This window comes from Hypoxylon trugodes (genome assembly GCF_022578975.1).
Source record: "Hypoxylon trugodes strain CBS 135444 unplaced genomic scaffold F4822scaffold_9, whole genome shotgun sequence".
Lineage (NCBI taxonomy): Eukaryota > Fungi > Ascomycota > Sordariomycetes > Xylariales > Hypoxylaceae > Hypoxylon > Hypoxylon trugodes.
Window position 1 is genome coordinate 286,327 of NW_026250024.1, and position 20,344 is coordinate 306,670.

Below are 20,344 nucleotides of genomic sequence, written 5' to 3' on the forward strand. Positions count from 1 at the left end.
GCGGGTCTCACCTTTTGCTTCCCACCATCATCAGCACCATGAACACCCTTAAGAGCCTCCTACTTGGAGCCGCAATAATTGGCACTGTTCTTGGACAATACTGCGAACACCAATGGGAAGGTAAATTTGCAGACTATAAAGTGGATGGTGTTCCGTATCTTCGAGCGGTGCAGAATGTTACTCCGCCCCCTCTAGAAATTCAACCGCTCATTGTAAATGGGCCGTCAAGTAATCGCGTCGACTTAATTTTCTTCGGTGATGGATGTACGTATATAATAATACCTCCAGAGATTTGGAAAACTCATCTTAACTTACTTGTGATAGATACCGAGGATGAGAAAGACAAATTCTTTGCCGATGCCTTGTCTATCGCGAAGAACCTTACGGATGGCCAGACATTCTTTGATGTACTCCCCGTACTGAACTTCTGGGCCGGATTTTCACCAAGTGCCGAGGTAGGCAAAGCAATGCCCGGAGTGTACAAATGACATCAATTGTACCCTCACTGACTTTTCGAAGAGTGGCGTTGGTACTGGCGGAAAACCCCTAGAGTAAGCCCCCTGATCCCCCCGATAACGCTGAGATGCTAAAAAATCATGCCAATAGCACGGTATATGGTCTCTATCGCGATGGTACAGAATTGAGAGGAGTTTACTATGACAAACCAGAGGTAGCGCGCGCCGCATGCCAATCAACCGACGCCTGCGATTATCCGATTTTGTTAGGGAACGATCCCCTATATGGAGGACTAGGGGGCACATTCACGTAATCCGCGATACCGAATCCCACTAGGCCTTTACTAATGATTATAGCGTCGTAACCGCATCTCCTATCAACGGACCCGCCATCGTCCGCCACGAGCTCGGCCACTCCATCATCGGCGTGGGCGAGGAATACGACGGTGGACAGGCCTACGAAGGCGTCAACGCGGCGAAGACCGTAAACTCGGTGCCTTGGACCCAATGGTACACCAACGCGTCCTCAGAGCCGAAGATCCAGCGGTCTAATATGCCGATACAAGCTTACCCCTGGACGTTGCTGAACACAACTAAAAGTTGGAGTCAGGGTTTCACTTCGGCTGGTTCGTATTCCTCGCATCTACTTCAAGTTAGTGTAAGTGGCATGACCGCGAGCGAAGACATACGGGTAGATATCGATGGTGACGACGCTGGTTGGAAGATAAATCCCGAGGTTGGAGTTGATCGGTATATTTATAACATACCACTTGATGGAGCACTGGCTCCAGGGGCGCATAATGTGTCAGTCTCGCTGTTGAATAAGGATATTGAGGGAACCGCGCAGCTGTGCAGTCTTGAAGTGTTGGAATATGGGGGCGAGTAAGTGATTCCTCCACCTCCTTCGGAACTCGTTGATTCTCACATTTTTGCCTAGGTTTGAATTTGATCTGGAATATTATGGATTATACCCCACGTAAGGATAGATCCACGCTACCCCCTATTTTGCTGTTACTGACATCCTGCAGATTCTCAGATACTAACAAAACCACCTACCGCCCCACCAACGACCTCTGCCTAATGCGCAATACGTACTCCGCCAACTTCTGTAGCGCTTGTATGGAAGGTCTCTGGCTATCTCTTCTCGGCAAGCTCTCCCTGGTCGACAATGTCACACAAGTCGCTCAACCAGATGGGTCCACGAACGCCACTCTTAACTTACTTCCTCTTGCGGAGCTCAGACAAGTGCCTAACCCACATCAGGAAGCGTATTCGATTCTTTGGTATGGCGCTGATGAGAACACGCCGTTGGGAGAATACACCAATAGCTCTAGTGCGCTTATCGAATCGGGTGTTGCGGAGTTTGGGGTGGAGGTTCGGTTTTGGACGGAGCAGATCAAAGTCGACAAGGCTGGTGTATTGGTGAAAAAGGAGAGGTTTACGGTGGAGTAGTCGGATCAGCTTAGGGGAATATTTTCAACGGTAGGGAGAGAAGACGTGAGGAGTAGTGAGTTAATCGATTCGCATAACAAAGACTAATTCACAATATTGTATGCTGTCTTTAAACTAGATATATGTTGAATTTCTCAGCTGCAGGCAAGTGTAAGGTGATGAGCTCATATCTTACCTGGTATTGTTCACGATGCCTGCGCATGATGTAGATATCAGGTACCTAAACGCGTTGGAACAATTAAATCGGGGATATTCATCCATTAATGATCTCTTAACCATCATATCATACCAATTACATCTGTGAAAATGCTGCCCTATGCACCAGCGATTGCTCGCGACCCTGAACCGATGTATTGGCAACCAACGCCCTTCCCATGCCGACCATGCCCGGTATTGTAAACAATAGTACACAAAAGAAAACCCCCAACTGTCACTAGATGTAGTTAGTACAATGACTCTATGTGTATAGATGACAAATGGTTTCGTACCTTAACGAGAGTCATGTTCATAACTCCCTCATTCCATTTCCTCCTCACCCATCCACGGTTGATCCCATCCATGAGCTTAATGTGGTCATAGCGACATGTTCCTGACCTAGCCCGTGAGCCGTCGCGTAACGAAGACCGCACGCCTCCGTCCCACCCCGCCACGTATTGTGCACCATAGGTAGTCCGGTAAATACCCCCAAACAAAAGAAATGGCAGAAATGAATGTTTTCGCGGTCGGAATATTTTGTGAAATCCGGTGAGTTGAGTATTTCCATGATTAAGCGTATAAATACTGTGAATTATTCCATAAGAATAAGCAACCGTAATGATCCCATCAACCCTTAAGCGAGCGCAACCCTTCGCGCAATCGGTCCCAATTGCGATAACCCGCGCCGTCGCGTATTTTGCACGGCCCCGGTTCGAAATACGAAAGTAGAATCTCGTTTCCTCTGTTTCGCACGCGCGGCGTCTTCCGAGGGGGTAACATCGTCATTAGCCATCTCCAAGAGGTCAAGGTACGATCGCTTGAGTCCGGCTAATTCAACCGGTTGGTACGGCTTGTTCCCACAGGGATACACTGGAGTCCAAGGTATCGGGGATGCGGTGGTGGGTGTGGAAATGTGAAGGCCTTGACCGACGGCCATGTTTTTGGGTGGTATGATTGCCGGCGCCGATGTCCCATCGTCCTCTTCCCCGTCGAAATAATTGCTATTGGTCTGCGGGCACGGCTTAGTCTCCGACGACGAATTAATACTATCCTTCGGAGGACTCGTCTCTCGCAATTTCGGAAACTCGGCATCGATCAAATCGTCAATGAAATCATAATCATCGCCTTCACAGTTGGTAGAAGTGTTCCTCGGTGCGCACGGAATATCCATATCATCCCACTCCGAATCTGTACCCAAGCTATTCCGCCTATCACCATTCCCATTCCCGCCAGTCTCGTCCTCATAATCCGAAACCGCCGTAATGGATCCCGGCTTACAACACCCACTCTCCGCAAACGCAGTCCAAGCGCCATTCATCCACTCAAAAAGCCGTCGTGAGCAATACGCCTTCCTATCATTCGATCTGCCCACGCCGTCGTTTCGTCCACCTCCGTTTTTTGTGCTGCGGATAGCTTGTTCCTCCAACTCGGCATCATAAAAGAAAGCGTAGTTGCCGTCAACGCTAGACCAAGTCAGGGTTCGTGGGTGTTGTAGACATTGCATATCCAACCGATTCGCCGCTTCCGCCGCCGGGTATAATCGCAACCAATTAAATAGACAATCCTGGCAAGGTTTCCATACAGGCCAGGCGATCCCTCTCTTCTTAAATCCGCTGGCGCGACGGCCTAGACGCGCGCTCTTAGCGGCGAACTGGGGTGTGTCGCAGCGGCATAAGTGTGACGTGCTGCATTTTCTCTTATCGCATGGCGGTGCTGCGATTTGTAGCGCACGGGTTTGATATATGATGTAGATGCCTTCATCGGGAAGGTCTGGGCTGGTTGCGGCGTAGCGACTGCTACTACCTGCGATGATGGAGCTGCGCAGTTGGTTGTTGACGTCGTAGGAAACGGCTACAATGGTGGCGGGACGCGAGGGTATCGCTTTGCAGGCGACGACGCTGTGTCGAGAAGTCATGATGAATCAAATAAATGTGAGTGTGAGATTCGTGAAATTTGATGTTTACGTTCGGTTCGCGGAATGATGGGTGTGAGAAATCCGTTGTAATAATCTGGGTGGTGGCAAATCACCTTGTGGAAGGCGATTCCGTGAAGATGAGGAATCAAGGATAATCAAAAGTCAGGCAAGAATGATCGAAATATGAGGATTCGATGTATTCGGGTTTTTTCTCTTGAGGTGGATTTCGTTTTATCGATTGTTTGTTCTGTTGAATGGATGGTTCCACGCCAACTCTAGAATTGCTCTGCGAGTCGCAGAAACCGTCGAATCAGATAGCGGAAAAAAGCTGAAAGAGTGAGAAAGTATTCGACTGGTGGAAATCAGATGATTAGTTTACTCCTAAGTCGATTGGGAGTGAGTTGGAATTGTAAGGTGAGAAGTAGAAAGGGTCTCCATAATAAAATGGTTGTTGCGAGTAGACACTGTGAAAGATGTCTTTGGACGGTGAAATGTATAGGTAGTGCTCGGCGTAGAAACCGTACACCAAAGCGGCTTGGTTCCCTAGACAAAAGGCCACTTCATCAAGCCAAATATTCAAGTCACTAGAAGTAAGTAGTCGTGTAGACAACTCTAGATCTTTGAACAATGACGTAGAAAGATGATTGATGCCGCTTAGAATTGTCTAGCCTCACCTTGCCGTATCAGTTTCCTGATTATTCTTGAATGCTTGATCGATTTCCCAAACTTACAGAATTAAATGTTTGCCTATATATCCGGGGCGGCTTTGAGTCAGCTCAATATTCGACTCTTTGAATCTGTCTTTGTTGTAAGAAAGACCCGTGGTTTTGACACCCAATATCGAAGGCGAATAATGAGCTATCGAGCTCCTTGATGCTATACGGCGTACGATCCAGAAACAACTTCAGCAGCTGGAAACCGTTTGCGAGGGCATTCCAGTAGTAGAGGTTATCTTATACGACTTTCCCTTCCACCCTCGTCGTGTGATTGTCGAGGCTACCTTATCATCAATTAATGAGGTGTCGAATAACTGCTCCGGGAAGGAAATGTCGGGTGACACGAACCGGGGAAGATTATTGATTGCCCTGTTCAATATCCAGGTCTCTCCAACGTGGGGGGAGACGGTACCGAGAGCTGAACCTCCAAGAGTAAAGATATGAAGAGCTGATGAGGCGTCGCGAAATGAAATAATAACCTAACAATGAACTGGACTATGACTACTCGGACGTACCACTTACAATATGGTCAGATCTAGATAATAAGATAGGTTGGAGTCATATGTAGGTACTTACAACTGCGGCAGTAACCGATCTAAGACCCCAAAAGTTCCTCCAATGACTTGTTGATGTACGGTGGGATGATTCCTAAATGATGAACTTGCAGGCTTGTGAGATGCTAAAACAATCAAAAGTGGCAAACCTGAATCTGCTCAACAAGACATTTCCAAGGATTCAGCATGGGGGAAATACGATAAGCAGACCTGTCAAACGACAAATTCGATATTTTTTTTCACAGCCATTAGAACACAGCCCAATGTACAACACCACGAATTCGGGCAAAATTCCCATACAACAAATCGGTTATCATGAAGGACACTGCCCTCTACACGTGTCATGGTGTAACACGTACCCCCCCGAACCATGACACGAGGTTGTGATTGGCTGCGTCCTTCGGCTTAGGTAAATGGCGTGGGAGGTCATCGGTCAGAGTACCTGGATTTAGGTCATAATATACGTGTTCATCGCAGAAGGCGTGTTTGTATTCCCTAGCACGAAATACATGCTAGCTCGAAGATCCCGTCCGTAGACCATAAGAGCGCAAAACCCTTCCAATGCATGCCGAAAACGAGAAACCGGATCCCATTCCATAAAGTCACACCCTCCTTAGTCGCCATCAACTTTTTAAATTTCCGTGGTAACCTTGGCCTTGGGGTTGGTGACCTTAACACCTAGTTGCTTCGCGCGCGCGATGATGTCGATTCGCTTTCGTGACGAGACGGAGTGGGCGATCCTATAGATATTGTTAGTTTCCATTGGAAGATATAAAATTTGGGAACGTACTCTGCGGCGTAGGTTCGGTTGTGCATCAATAGTAGCTCAACATCATTGGTGTTGTTGACGAGGAAGGCCTTGTGGCCGGAAGGGGTTAGGTGACGAGTCTTCTTGTTGGAACCGAAGCCGATCTATATCGCGATAATTTGCATGAGTAAATATTATTCCACCCCGAATTCAAAATATTCCCATCGTGGATATTCGTGGGATAATAGGCGTAACGTACCGAGGGCATGGTCATGTTGCCTCTGAATCGTCGTCGGACACGGTTGTCAATACCCTTAGGCTTTCGCCAGCTGGAGGCAAGGCATTTGAACCGATCGCTCTGGTGGCGGTTGAAGCTCTTGGTTCCTATAAATCCAATCCGTCAATATGTTATCCTTATATTTTTGTTTCCATAATTCATCATCGAGTATTTTTCTCCATCCTCATAATGTTTTGTTCAGATCGGGGAATGACGGGGTCGAACATACGCTTCTTAACGATCGGGACGTGCTTCTTTGCGGCAACCATCTTAAAAATATATTGTCAGTATAAATAATTCCTTGCGACAAGTAATTTAGCAATAATAGAATGGGTAAGTATTTACCTTGACTGATTTCCTACCTGGTGTCTTGATGGAGGTGGTTGTTGTGATTTGATCGTTTCTCTACCGCAAAAAAATCAATTCGGGGAGGGTACGTAGAGAGTTGGACCACAACCGAAACTTTTCCCAATGGGCCACAATCTGATTTTTGCACTAAGGGTTTTCGTTAGGGTTAGTGAAATTAATCACGTGTGGGGAGAATTGAAAGAAGGTGCAACTTTAGGTGGGGTATATATGGTGGGTCATTTAACAACAAGCCACATTCAGCCACCAGCTGTATATCGGTACGTACCTATCTTGACTCTGAGAATCCGGTAGGATAATGATGAGTATCACTTATATGAATGGTTGGAATGAGGAAAAGAGCTCATTAATGAACTATTGCCAGGATCTGCCACTGGAAACTTATTTAGAAGTTAGAACGCATCAAAGAATTGCGACGGGCTTCCATAAGCTTGTCATTATGTAGGGCTTCAGCGATAGACGATACATCATAACCTACCTGAGTACGACATATCACTTGATTTTTTCACATTTCAACTGAATATGGTATCATGGCCTATGCTTTCAACCTCACTTTGGTTAGATCATCATTGTATCTTGGGATAATACTTCCTATATTGCTAGGCCTGCTAATTCTCACGCATATAGCGTCTTCCCGAAAAGAATTGGGAGATGATCTATATGAATTACTAATCCCGTCTAATCGGAACCATCATAGAAATATAGGAATGGAGATCTATCCATAAATCTCCTTCCGCAGGGAAAGTCTTGCTAGTATTTTTTTCCCGCGGATACCACCATTTATCCTGTTTTCACCACCCATCACCCCTTATGTAGGGCTAAGTGAACCGAGTTATAAGGGAGTTATCCGTACTCCTATCGCGAATATGGATTGGCTTCATGCGTTTACAATCTGCCAAATAAACCAATCCTCATGTCTCGTAATTCATTACTGCTGTGCGCATTGAGGCTGTCCACCTTCGTCGTCATCATCCTCCCAGCCATCTCCGAATCGTGGATCACCCGAGTTTGCACCCATCTATTATAGCATTAGTATTGTCTGTTTTCTTAATATGAATGGTAGAACATACCTCATCAATATCAGCATCGTCATCGTAAGCGACATCGTCAATCTCTTCGGCCTTGATCTCCGGAGGCGGGCCTGGCAGAAGCTTCTGAAGGGATTCGTAGGCCGCATCATCCTTAAGCCATCCATCCTCAGGGAACTCTACCTTGACAACAAGGTAGAGGTCACCATTGGCATCTCCTCGTTTTTGGGGCATACCTTCTCCCTCTACTTTAAGTACCTGTCCGGGGTGTAGTACCTTACCCCGCGGGTGGGTGATCTGAATGCCTCGGCCATCAAGATGCTGAAGAACAACACGGGAAAAGCCGCAAAGAGCCTCGCTAATAGTGATGTCCAAGTCGGCGGAAAGGTCGTTTCCGATCCGGTTGAATACATCATGAGGCTCTTCGTCGAGGACGAAAACGAGGTTACCCGGTGTTTGGTCGGGGTGTTGGTCTGCTTCACCCTCTAGCACGATCCGTTCTCCCTGGCGTGAACCGCGGGGAATGTAGATTTCAAGCGGCTTTGTCTCCAGGACAGTGCGCTTGCCCTTACACTTCTTGCATCGGTCCTTCTCCTTAAAGTAATTTCCGGAACCCGAACACCTATCGCATACGGCCGATTCGCGAGTGACCAGGCCAGGTCCGACTTGTCGGAAGGCTTCTACAACACCGTGACCCTTGCAGCGGTCGCATTGCTGGGGCTTTACCTTATCCTTTCCACCGGATCCCTTACAAGTCGCGCAGACAACGTTTTTGTTGGCGGCGAACTTAACTGTCTTGCCCTTGTAGAGATCCTCTAAGGTGACGGTGTACTTGGATTCTTCATCAGGACCGCGTCTGGGCCTCCTGGGACCAGCTCCAGGACCACCCATGCCGCCACCCATGCCCATACCGAACATTTGTGCTAGGATGTCATTGATATCCACCTCTTCGCCCATACCTCCTCCTCGGGAGGGGTCGAATGCGGCCATGCCATGCTTATCGTAGAGAGCACGCTTGTCTTCGTCTCGGAGGATCTCGTAGGCTTGCGTTACAGACTTGAACTTGACTTCCGACTCTGCTCGTTGTTCTTCGGGGACCTTGTCGGGATGATGTTGAAGAGCAAGCTATTATGAGGCAATTCGGTTAGTCAGGTTTCTAGGTATATCCTATGAGGGAGTGTAGAATTTGCTTACTTTTCGGTATGCCTTCTTTATGTCGTTTGGACTCGCGTCTTTCTCGACGCCAAGGAGTTCTAAAAAAGTTGAATTAGCGATACAAGTACTATATTATTAAGAGGCTACGATTGATGCGGGTAAGTTGCTTACCATAAAGGTCGACATCGTCGCTAGCAGCACCCGGTCCAGGAGTTGCCATGGTAGGATTAGGAATTATCGTGTCGAGATGAGGAAGAAGTGATGTTTCTTTTGCAAAGATTATGCTGTAGAGACTAAGCGCATGTGGATTTCCAGTGTAGAAAATATTTGGCGGGGCAGTATTTTGTCTGTCCCTCCTCTTAGTACGTGGGTATGTATCAACCCGATGATTGATATACTAGTCACCACTGCAGATCAAAGTAAACAATTCCCTTTTATATTCTTGTATCTTTCAAAGGGAATTTGTTTAATTTTGTTTTAGTTTGGAAGTAAAAAAGTAAGTTCAAATGGTTTGAAGAAACTTTGCAAGGCTGAGTCTTGTAGCATAACAATTGATGGATTATTACCTAGGTACCTTCAGCTGCTACTTACACACCCTATAAGGCACTACGTAATTGGGGGAGTGTCTATAAACGTTACACACGTACATACCAGTCCTTTTATGCAAAGTTTTACTTGGGTGTATATGGTTATGCTTTATTCCATCTATTTATTTATTTTTTCTCTTTTTTAAAATCTAAAAGAATTTAACCTAAAATGATTTTATTCTACGCAAATAATGCTAATACTGTACCTGTATTAAAGATGTGTTTTACTCATCTGACAAATACAATTGCCAAGAGAATAGGGTCCTACATACAAACTTCAATGGTCTTGTTGCGGCGCTAAACGTGTTCCGGCGAATCGGAATTAGTTAATAAAGTTCCCAGCGCAGTACGCATCCTACGCCCTGACGTCGTCCTAGCAAATAGGCCCAACCTTAAGATCCATTGATGCCGAAGGGTCCTTTCCATGAATGGAGAAGGTTTCACTTCAAGATAAGCTTGATAAGAGGAACCGGGCTACCGGATTGCTCGCCGATATAAGTGGGTACTTACTAATCTATCCAATTAGCCACACAGCCACATTCTAATTCTATTCTCTCTCATCAATGAGAAAGGGGCTGTTCTCTCCTTCGTTACATCCCATCATCACCACAAATAATCATCAACTCGGATTTAATCAACACATGCGATTATATCCCTCATACTTATTTCACCCTTTTTCGTTATCTTAGGACTCAAGTGCACGGCTAGGTCGCTATTGGAATGCTTCGGTTAGCATCGGGGAGCACGTTTGTCACGGGTATCCAGAACCCAAGCAGATCGGTACGGCTCTTGTAGTTTCTGAGGATGTCATAAATCGCGCCAACATAGTACATATACCGGCCTCTTCCGCCACACCACTTATTATTATTGCTCGTCTGAGTCTCAACGAAGCCCTAAGACCCGGCGTCGCAATAACCCAATGTATCACAAGGGGTCTTGGTGGCCGTAACGTTCGAGAGGTATTATGACAATCTAGTCTTCTGGTCTTCTAAATTGCTCCGTAAGATTCTAAAACTGGCACATCTGTCAACACCCCCGATCCCCTTTTTCCTCGGTAAGTCGCCTCAAGAATACCTGGGTGTAGGCGTGAGTTCCCGACCATTCTATGACAGCATACCATGTGAGTTCACGGACCGAGGATGGGAGAGAGGATGACAGCTTACTGTAGGCTCATTGGTACCCGGAACGGATTTTGCTGCAGTCAAAAATAACGCTGTTGAGATTCTGTCAGTTCAAACAGAATGGCCTGTTATCAGACACGCTAGCGAACGCCACTGACGCATTGTGTATCCAAAAGTCGTCATTGCTTTGGCAGGGCTCTCTGCGTTATTCTTAAGGACTTGCAACCGTTGGATAGCATGAAAAACCTCTGCTGAGTAAGTTCCATGAAGAAACTTATGCACTCCATCGTGATAATGTTCCCAGCGATGAATCAAGCTGAGCTGCCAGTCACCCATGGGCTCGAGCCTATCGTTCTCCCCGAAATACGCGAGATCGGGAGGTGTGTATCTCATCTAAATCGACGTTCGTGTTAAGGAATCCCGACGCTCTGGTACGCCCTGCGCTCGAGAAGAACGCTGCGCTTTGAATCATCCTCGCCCCTTTCTTTTTACACCTTCAACATATACGGAGGCACGGGGACGGGGCTAGCTGAGAACCCCATGATTACGTCGTACGGACCTCCGTGGCGTCGTAACTATTTGGGTCATTTGGTGCTCGTTAGCGCTCCGACAAGATCTCGTGGTGATAAACCGCGAAGGATTCTGTGGAAGATGAGATGATATCTAAGTTAACTAGAATACTCTAGCGAACATATCTTTCTGACGAGATGAGGCCTAAACAGCATATCCGGCGACATCATTGCCAGGCATACCGCTTGTATGGATCCGAATTCATATCGGCCTTCGCGGCCACACCGTAATGCCGTCGCTCCGATGTAAGCCACATGACAAGTTCAATTGCAGTACTCGGACTCGCCAGTGTGCAGCTGCATACTCCGATGATCGTATACCAGGGCAGCTGGATTCGTCCAAAAGGAACTACTACATTCACTGCCGTCTAAGCGGCGAAACTTTCTTATGTGAGTATATTGTGATACTCTAATAAGAAATATAGTGGAATGAAGTCCTATTACCGCTCCGACTTGGCTTTCAGATCCACATATAAGTAGTCAGAATACGGCAGGGGGCGGAAATTATTGTCTCATATCGTACTGTATGCATTCCGAAGTACAGTAATGGCAAGGTACCATCGACTCCCGGAGCTGCATGGTTTTGGGTAACACATGGGAGCCGGGCTTAACCGGATACCTATATCATGGCGCAATTTACCCACGAAGACTCCGGAATTAATCAGCGACCTTAATACATTATATTTGCCTTCAGCTCGCTTCATTGGCATGTGAAATTGATACCCACGCTCCCATCCTGTATATTGCATCATTTTACATAAATACCCAAATATCCCCTTAGCTTGCTATTGAGAAAATGCCAGAGTAGGCTTTTACAATTCTGCTCTATTATACAGCTCCTAAATACGGATTCTAGCGGATCACTGGGCCTTATCTTCCAATATGTCAAACATGGTGGCAGGGCACGAGAATGGTAGCGACAATACCAACCCCGTCCCTTTGATCTACTTCATCGATATTGGACTGTCTGCGAAAGACTTCATGGATATCTTCATCTCCGGTCGGATTCTAGTCGGAACAGAAAACGAAACACCAATTCGTGAGCTAGTCACGGGTCAAACGCTACCCGATAGTCTCGAAATATTCCAAGGCAGGATCTATTGGACGAACATGGGTTGCTCGGATACTCATGATGGCTCTCTGTATAGTTGCGACATGGACGGAAAAGACATCAAAGTCGTGCTGCCGAAGGGCACAGTCCATACGGCCAAGCAGCTAGTCATTGAGCCCCTCAGTTCCAAAATATACCTTGCAGATCGCGAAGGAATGCGCGTGCTGAGATGCAACTTGGACGGGTCCGAACTCGAGGTACTGATCAAGGCAGGGGATTTAGATAAGGACGAGGATGCGTCAGATCGGAGATGGTGTGTCGGAGTCGCCGTCTGCCCCACGGAAGGGAAATTCTATTGGACTCAAAAAGGGCCCCCTAAAGGCTACGCTGGGCGGGTATTTCGAGCCAACATAGAATTACCTGCGGGAGAAACAGCTGAGAACCGAAGCGACATCGAATGCGTTTTAAATAATCTGCCCGAGCCCATTGACCTTACTATCGCAGAGATAGGAGACTACCAGTATCTATACTGGACGGATCGTGGAGAGCTACCGTTAGGAAACAGCGTCAACCGGGCCCGTCTCGATAAGTTGGCGCCGATTCAGGATAGTACCGTAAGAAGTTTTCCTAGGAAGGATTATGAGCTTCTCGTCAGGGACCTCCACGACACAATTGGTATCAAGGTGGATCTCAAGGCCGGTCACATATATGTGACGGATCTCGGTGGGGCGTTGTATCGGTTCGATTTGGATGGAGGCAACAAGAAATCGTTTTATCTTGGTCATGGAGCATACTCCGGGATCACTATTTTATACCCTTGAATACACGAATCGGCACACGACCTCGATACTACGGTCATCTTACAGTGAGTGAAGTCTCGTCAAGATACTTAAGTACTTAGGAGGTACCTAACCGCGATGGTAACGTCGATCACTAGAGCATAGTGAGACTGTACCTCAGTGTTATTTGCTTGGCATATATAAATTAAGACACCACTGTCCAAGTTGGAACGTATTGGTTAGTCCGATGTGTCTCCAGCGCTGAAGTCTACCTAGGTACGACGTAATCGTCGTGGGTGTTAATATCGTCGGCATTAGTTGTGCGTCTCCAAGCACGGACGGAACTACCCACATCACCCCCACGATCTTCTATGAGATCTGTGAAACTAGGAGTTTTTTTTCTCCTTCAGTACCCAAGTCCTTGCTGCGATTCTAGCCCCACCCTACCTGCTTCTCGCTCACATAGCACCTATGGCACCCCTATAATAACATCGGATTTAACGGAAGTTATATCAAAATCCCTACCTATATTCAATTTCACCACCGAGTGAATCAACTCAATTGTTTCTCCACGTCCCACAATCAACTTGGATAGGGACGGAACTTCGAGGCCCAATTCCTAGTTCTTACGATCATTAGTCAAACATACTCAACCTTAACAGATTCAGAGGAGACGTTGATCAGTCTCCGAATTTGACCAAAACGGCACATATGCAGAGGCAAACGGATCGCGGTCACTGGCGCCGCGACCGAGTTTTCTCTCTTCCCAGCACCTCCGGACGAATAATACTCCTGGAAAGAAGCCTATCGTAAATTTCCTTAGCAATCGCTGCCACCCAGCTACTACCATGGGTTATGATTACATACCTCCTCAAACGCTGGCTGCGGGACAAACTTATTAACCAATCCTGGGTGCCCACAATGACTTGCCCAGCTCCTCAATGTGATGACTGACTAGATACAACATAAACTAGAAAGTACCTGATGTCTTAGCCCAGGTGTTGAAGGTGTGTTACACGGTGGTGGGCTTGGATGGGGGTCACATCTAGGTGTACACAGCGTTGTTTAAACTAGCAGTGGCCTGATTACTCTATGCTCCTATGTAGATCTCTCCCTGCGACTTCTCCATGCCATCTCATTAGAAGAACTGTGTGCTTTTATACTACACAAGGCTTTGACGCCGGACGCCATATCCCATCCCACCATGATGCCAACCCCACCCAAATACGACTTTGTGGATGTGAGTTGCTACGGCGGGAAGGAGCCGAAGTGGGTACTCGGGCATCTCGGGTATCTACCAACCCATGAATGGTATCTTATAGTGGGCTCGATGTCTCTTAAGCAGCCATCCACGTTGACTGGGACCTATACGTGTACCGGCCGCTCCATCGCTAATTATACCTAGGTACCCGTCTAATCCGCCGACCAAACCTCTACATCAACAAGCCTTTCAATCAGTATAAAACTACAACTTCCGAAACTACCTAATAAAGATACCCAGATAGCCTTATAAAAATTGTAAATAATAAACATTAACACAAATCTACTCGAGTAAGTAACATTAACTAGAGTAATAATATCTGCGTGGTGTGTAAGCGTATATTTAACGTAACGTCAGGTAGTGATATTTATAGAGCAACTTCAGCAGGGTTAACTTGCATCGTAGTACCGTACCTTGGGACACAGCTACTGCATGGCATTTTTGCTTACAATGTAGTATGGGAAGACATATAACACCTATCGATCCTTACTAGATGAGGATGATGTGATAAGCATTTCAGTCAATATTAATAATTTTATGTAGGATACAAGTATACCCATCTCCTCCACGGCGAAGTCCATGATTTTAAGGGCTGGAAGGTGTCGAGGATTTAGTGAATTGTATACACCTTTATTTATCTCTCGCCTCTCTTCTCTAATCTTCCTACTAGCCGAGTGCGAATGTGGCTCTATGGGACTCAAAACTGATGGGGTCCGGCTCATATCTCTTAATCACTCCCACTTATACCGTCAACTCCTTATGATTACATACTATAATGGATTCCGACCCCTCTGATAATAGAGGACCCGAAGTCCGAGCATTCGCTATTGCTGCTATTGTGATCATAGTGGTCGCCATCGGTTTGCGTTTCTATTCGCGTAGTTTACACAAACTCGGAGAGAACCAGTCGGCTGGCTTCTGGTGGGATGATTGGTTGGTATTGATATCGGCGGTGAGTTCACGATATTATGTTAATGGGGTTTTACATGGAGGTAGACTAATGCGTTGACATGGTTAGATCGGTGCGATATGCGAATCCTCCCTCGTATTTACTATCGTGAAGAGTGGAGGAGATCGTCATACTTCAACGCTCGACCCCGAATGCTACTCGAACGTACTGAGGCTTCTCTATGCAATGTTCTTCCCATTCGATTTTTCTTTAGCCTCAGCCAAGGCGTCGGCATTATTATTCATGCGCCGCGTCTTTCCCCCGTGTGCGACGCCGACGTGGTTCAGCGTCGCCTTATGGATAGCACATGTACTGGATATTGTTTGGTACATCGGCGTCAACATCTCGAGGCTTCTATTCTGTCAACCCATTGAAAAGTTTTGGAATCCACCGTTACCTGGACATTGTGGTAGCGTGAACAACCTCTTCGTCAGTGGTGTTGTAGCAGTGTCTACCGGACGTACGGTAATCACTCTAACATCAGAAAGCGCTATTCAGCAAGATTTCACTTGTAAATTGTTATGCGCGAACCTGATTGATCTGGGTATGAAATCGCTAATATGAATACAGACGCCGTAGACATACTACTGCGGCTGTTAACCGAAGCTCCTGTTGCTATCGTTCGCGTCTCGATCCCCGCCATGTTGTCTTCAGCTTTGCATATTGGCGACACAGGAGTCGGGCGCCTTGTCAAACCTTGTCAAACCTTGTCAAAAGGTGGACTTCTGGAACCATCCGGCCCTCGAGTCGTGACTACCTAGAAGAGGTACACTCAGAGTCTAACCAATCTAACAGTGAGCCCCGTGATACGTACAAGTTTCGCGGCGTTGATGTTGAATTGCGCATATCTGGGATGGTTCGGATTCGAGGGGAAGTGCGTGACACCGGTATATCGTGGCTAGAATATGACGCAGTGGAGCCAGGACTTTCTCGTTGCGACTACTAACAAAAGATTATTGTAATCATAATCCATGACGTAGCGCACAACGAGGCCTGATCTAGGATGTAATAAAGGCGACCGTTTGGCGGGGGCTGGGGTAGGTCTAGTGTTCCGAGCGGATACTCCAGGTACCCAGATACCCGGATACCCCATAAGAGTGCCCACGTCCACGCTAATCGCCGACTCGCACGTTATAGTACTTTCAGCTCTAAACTACCTAGGTAAGCTCTACTTATTCCGAACCAAGATTAGACACCAATCAGTCAAGCGACGTCTTTAATGCTCAGTCGTTCCATGTAATCGTCGTCGGTACCAGTATTGCCGGTATCGATTGCGTACCATCACGGGCTATGAGATCTATGAAACTCGGGGGTTTTTTTCTAGTATTCGGAGATTTGTTGTGATTTTCACCCCATCTGCTCCCATATTCAATGCCACCAACGAGTAAACCAGAAGATTTTAAGCGGTCCTTACCGCTAAATGGGCTATTTCGACTACGAGAACCTGCTCCGGTCGGGCGTACCCGGCCTTGGCCGATCCAGGGGGGCTCGATTTTGATCAAAGCGATATGCATGCAGAGACAAACGACTCGCAATAATTGGCAACGGCGCGATTGCAGTTTCTCTCTTCCCAACGCTTCTGGGCGAGGCCGATCGAGTTACATACATGTAACGAAGCTCACCGTATATTTATTCGGTGACTATCACCGCGCAGTATCCATAGACCCGCTATTACTTACCCTCGAACGGTGGTCGGAACGTACAGGCACATATACTTTATCGCCGCGCTGCATCCTCTTGTGCTTTGTCTGTACCTCCCATGCGTAACTTAAGATGTGAGGAGGAAGAACGCTATTGAACCGTAGATCGACTATAAAACTCCCTTTAAACCATAACACAGCCCTTGGGAATGGTGCCGACGTCTCCCCTAACGTAGAGTCCTTCCAAGCCCAGCGCAAACAGGGAGCCGGTATCGCCACTAGCAGAGTCAGACTCCTCGCTAGGTACGGATATGATCCAAATGGATAGTGGCGAAAGTATCCAAGTAGTTTCAGAGGCGGTGGCATTGGCCTGCAGGTTAATGGGGAACCCGTATCGCTACGCAAAAAGCCCGCGTGAAATAGAGCAATGTTCGATTGGATACGAAAGGCAGCCTTGGACGTCAAGTATTAATAATACTGCTATCATGCTTATTAGACTACGTGCATCGCATCAAAATAAATGTGGTATTGCTACGAACGTACGACCATTGGCCATCGGGCACAAGTCGCTTTTGAAGGCTCAGCTCGACGCATTGTCAACTTGTTGATAATCATTCACTCGTATAAGAGAAAATAGGCTCTTGGAGATGGATGAAAATCACACCTAAGTAGCATTCAGACAACTACCGACTTCGCCTTCCGGTAATCCATTCCATTAAAAGATGTTCAGCCTCATGCTGCTACCCAATGCGTATCTCAAAAACGACCAGATCAGACATTTCTCCAAAATGTCTAGGCAAGGCTGTGATACTAGAACCAGAATATAGCTCATTAAATATAGACCAATTTTACAAGCATAATCCTACAATTAGTCGTCTTGGGTAACACTCTACGAATCATAAGGCAATGTTCATAAGTGAATGAGCCTCTTAATATGACACCTATGCTATCAAGAAAAACCATTGCTACCTAGCTAAGAGAGTTAAAGTGAAGGTTGTCTGGTGTAACATTTGTCCAAATACACTCATCTCTAAATGCGTATAAGCCATAGCGAAATGTAACCCATCCATTGAGAGGTTAGCGGCCTTTAAAATCTCCGGTCTCTTCATTCTTCAGACGTAAATATTTTACCAAGAGGAGACGTGATTCCACTCTTGCCATCTCCATCACTAGTTCTCGTCTCTTTGATCTCTCCACCATGTCCGATGCCTGCGCCCCGACCACCACAACTCCAACAGGAGACAACGGTAGCAATGATGATACAAGCCCCGAATCTCTTTGCAAATACTGTAAGAAGGTAGATTGGCCAAATGTTACAAATTGGCGGAAGTTCCGGCCCACGGAGACCAAGTCGACCTACTGCCCGAACGGAAAAAATACGAAAGTCGTACTCCACTTCACACAAAAGTCCCGCGCCCAGCTTCTCACCTCTAGTTGTCGTATTTGTTCCCTCATTGGGCATCTTGTAAACCCTGAGGTGCATGACGGCGATTTGCTGAATTCATGCCTGGAGGCTTGTCGGGATTTGGGCCGTAAAACCTCGAATTCTGGGGAGGAGACTCCGTCGACCAGATTAGCGGTCCGATCGCCCACGACTAGCGCAAAAGGGATACTAGACGGCGACGAAGAGGACTACATTCGGTATATAATGGCATATAAGTCCAAGAACAGCGAGACTGTCGGAGTCAGATCACTGGAATGTCCTCGAGTTAATTTCAATATTTTCAAAGGTGAATTAGAGCAATGCGTCAAAAACCATAAAAAGTGCCGGTCTACGGACGGAGTCAAAACGGAAGAAGCCAAGGGTCTTTGTGTCATTGATGTCAGAACGGGAAAAGTCTGCGAAGCTCCGTCAAATTGCGAATACGTTGCTTTATCCTACGTTTGGGGCGATTATCCTCAGGGTACCTCAAAATTCCTACCTGTCGTCCAAGATGCCATCACTGCCACCAAGGAACTTCATTACGGGTACCTATGGGTTGATCAATACGTAAGTCGCCGTGCTATAGCAACATACAATTCATCCGTACCGGTGGCTAATTGAAGTTTAGTGCATTAAGCAAAGCTCCCAGCATATGGACTTGATGGTCAAGCATATGGACCAGATCTATTCCAACGCCCAGTTAACGATAATCGCAGCTTTCGGCAGCAGCGCTCGTGATCACTTGCCGGGGATCGGTGACAAGCCAGTACGCTGTCAACGCCGCGCAGTAATTGGCGAGACCTGCCTGATCGAGATATCTAACGTCGGACCGGACACCGTCAAATCTAGCAAGTGGGCTACTCGAGGGTGGACTTTTCAAGAGGGGTATCTGTCCAAAAGAAGACTCGTCTTCACCGATAATGAAGTACTGTTTCTTTGCAATGAGAGATTGAGGAAGGAGACAGAGACGTCAAACAGTACAAACCTGAATGAATTCCATTCCTGGGTGGTGCCTTGGGAAAGTGATTCGCTTTGGCCGCACATCAAAGAGTATAGCAAACGAGATTTATCTAAAGATAGTGATGGTCTTAATGCCTTTCTTGGCGTAGTGAAGTACTACCAATTGAACAAGGACCGCGCCAAGGGGCAGATATCCCACATCCGGGGAATCCCGTTGCGGATGATTGAGGGACAGTTGCGTTTTGACTTCCTATGGAGACATCCTTCTATCGCTCGTCGAAGGGACTGTTTGCCTAGCTGGTCTTGGTCGGGCTGGGGTGGTGTGTGCGAGATCTTCTCTTGCGAATATGATCAATTGCACACTCAGCCCCCTCCGACAGAAGAACACGCTGCGAAGACTGAGAACCCCGTAGTCGAACGCATTGTCCGTATACATATTCCACGTAGGAACGGAACTGTTGATCTGCACACTATCATCCAGGAACACCAGGCGGGTACGTTTCGTGATACGGATCAAAAAGAGTTACGAATTACCTCATTCGTTATTCCATTAAGGTTTCGTACAGTCAATACTTCCCAGATGTATTTTCCACACCTGAATGGCTCGCCGCCCCGGGGGCCAAAGACCGTTCTGACGTTCGGTGTCAAGCCGGATGTCTTCCTCAGCTGCCCTGTGTACTTCGATAAAGAGTATAATCCCAGTGTTCACAAGGAGGGGCTGGTGTTACCAAGGAAAGGCAAATTCTACGAGAAATGCGAAGATTATACCATTATCGTCCTTGAACCAACGGCGGACGGAAAATATGAGCGAGCAGGAATCCTGAGACTAAATTATAAGGCGAAATATAAGTCAGACAGGCCGGGCAGCGGTGTGGTGGGTCGTCTCGTTGGTGAGCAAGCGAGTGATAGTTGGGCGGTTTACTTGGATAACGGCGGCGGAGTTCGAGGCTATCCGAGGAGCTACGTGCAATATGGGGTTCCAAACGACTATTTCTTTCTTGGAGGCTCAGAATGGAAAACTATATGTTTGGTTTAGAGCAGCATACGAAGCAAGCCATAGGCGTTCACGTTATTAAGGCCAACGAGGGCGAACTCTAGTAATTAGGTACCTACATAGGTAGAAAATAAATGACTAGCGCAAGA

The 20,344-nt window shown here is 47.0% G+C and overlaps 7 protein-coding genes across 7 annotated transcripts; 4 read left to right on the plus strand and 3 right to left on the minus strand.

Moving 5' to 3' along the window:
- Positions 1-38: 38 nt before the first annotated feature.
- Positions 39-1,907, plus strand: F4822DRAFT_432969 (IgA peptidase M64-domain-containing protein; the record flags this gene model as incomplete). Its single annotated transcript, XM_051461749.1, has 7 exons — positions 39-264; positions 325-455; positions 520-551; positions 607-765; positions 813-1,337; positions 1,393-1,431; positions 1,484-1,907. The coding sequence occupies 7 exons, from the start codon at positions 39-41 to the stop codon at positions 1,905-1,907; spliced, it is 1,536 nt and encodes a 511-aa protein (XP_051310198.1).
- Positions 1,908-2,324: 417 nt separating this feature from the next.
- On the minus strand, positions 2,325-4,200 carry F4822DRAFT_363378 (uncharacterized protein). Its single transcript, XM_051456147.1, has 2 exons — positions 2,396-4,200; positions 2,325-2,340 (listed from the first exon to the last, which is right to left on the minus strand). Exon 1 carries the CDS (start codon positions 4,015-4,017, stop codon positions 2,737-2,739), a length of 1,281 nt encoding a protein of 426 aa, XP_051310199.1. The 5' UTR covers positions 4,018-4,200; the 3' UTR covers positions 2,325-2,340; positions 2,396-2,736.
- A 1,047-nt stretch (positions 4,201-5,247) lies between these two features.
- F4822DRAFT_415122 (ribosomal protein L32e) lies at positions 5,248-6,758 on the minus strand. Its single transcript, XM_051459202.1, has 5 exons — positions 6,658-6,758; positions 6,542-6,581; positions 6,295-6,419; positions 6,078-6,199; positions 5,248-6,027 (listed from the first exon to the last, which is right to left on the minus strand). Exons 2-5 carry the CDS (start codon positions 6,579-6,581, stop codon positions 5,919-5,921), a joined length of 396 nt encoding a protein of 131 aa, XP_051310200.1. The 5' UTR covers positions 6,658-6,758; the 3' UTR covers positions 5,248-5,918.
- Positions 6,759-7,504: 746 nt separating this feature from the next.
- F4822DRAFT_363319 (DnaJ-domain-containing protein) lies at positions 7,505-9,523 on the minus strand. Its single transcript, XM_051456146.1, has 4 exons — positions 9,033-9,523; positions 8,901-8,959; positions 7,749-8,831; positions 7,505-7,696 (listed from the first exon to the last, which is right to left on the minus strand). The coding sequence occupies exons 1-4, from the start codon at positions 9,079-9,081 to the stop codon at positions 7,607-7,609; spliced, it is 1,281 nt and encodes a 426-aa protein (XP_051310201.1). The 5' UTR covers positions 9,082-9,523; the 3' UTR covers positions 7,505-7,606.
- Positions 9,524-11,786: 2,263 nt separating this feature from the next.
- Positions 11,787-13,211, plus strand: F4822DRAFT_363485 (3-hydroxyacyl-CoA dehydrogenase). Its single transcript, XM_051456148.1, has 2 exons — positions 11,787-13,054; positions 13,127-13,211. Exon 1 carries the CDS (start codon positions 12,021-12,023, stop codon positions 13,008-13,010), a length of 990 nt encoding a protein of 329 aa, XP_051310202.1. The 5' UTR covers positions 11,787-12,020; the 3' UTR covers positions 13,011-13,054; positions 13,127-13,211.
- Positions 13,212-14,863: 1,652 nt separating this feature from the next.
- On the plus strand, positions 14,864-16,008 carry F4822DRAFT_363533 (uncharacterized protein). The gene is made up of 3 exons (XM_051456149.1): positions 14,864-15,181; positions 15,248-15,689; positions 15,749-16,008. Exons 1-3 carry the CDS (start codon positions 15,005-15,007, stop codon positions 15,937-15,939), a joined length of 810 nt encoding a protein of 269 aa, XP_051310203.1. The 5' UTR covers positions 14,864-15,004; the 3' UTR covers positions 15,940-16,008.
- A 2,518-nt stretch (positions 16,009-18,526) lies between these two features.
- F4822DRAFT_415145 (uncharacterized protein) lies at positions 18,527-20,338 on the plus strand. Its single transcript, XM_051459203.1, has one exon. It carries the CDS (start codon positions 18,894-18,896, stop codon positions 20,235-20,237), a length of 1,344 nt encoding a protein of 447 aa, XP_051310204.1. The 5' UTR covers positions 18,527-18,893; the 3' UTR covers positions 20,238-20,338.
- Positions 20,339-20,344: the final 6 nt, after the last annotated feature.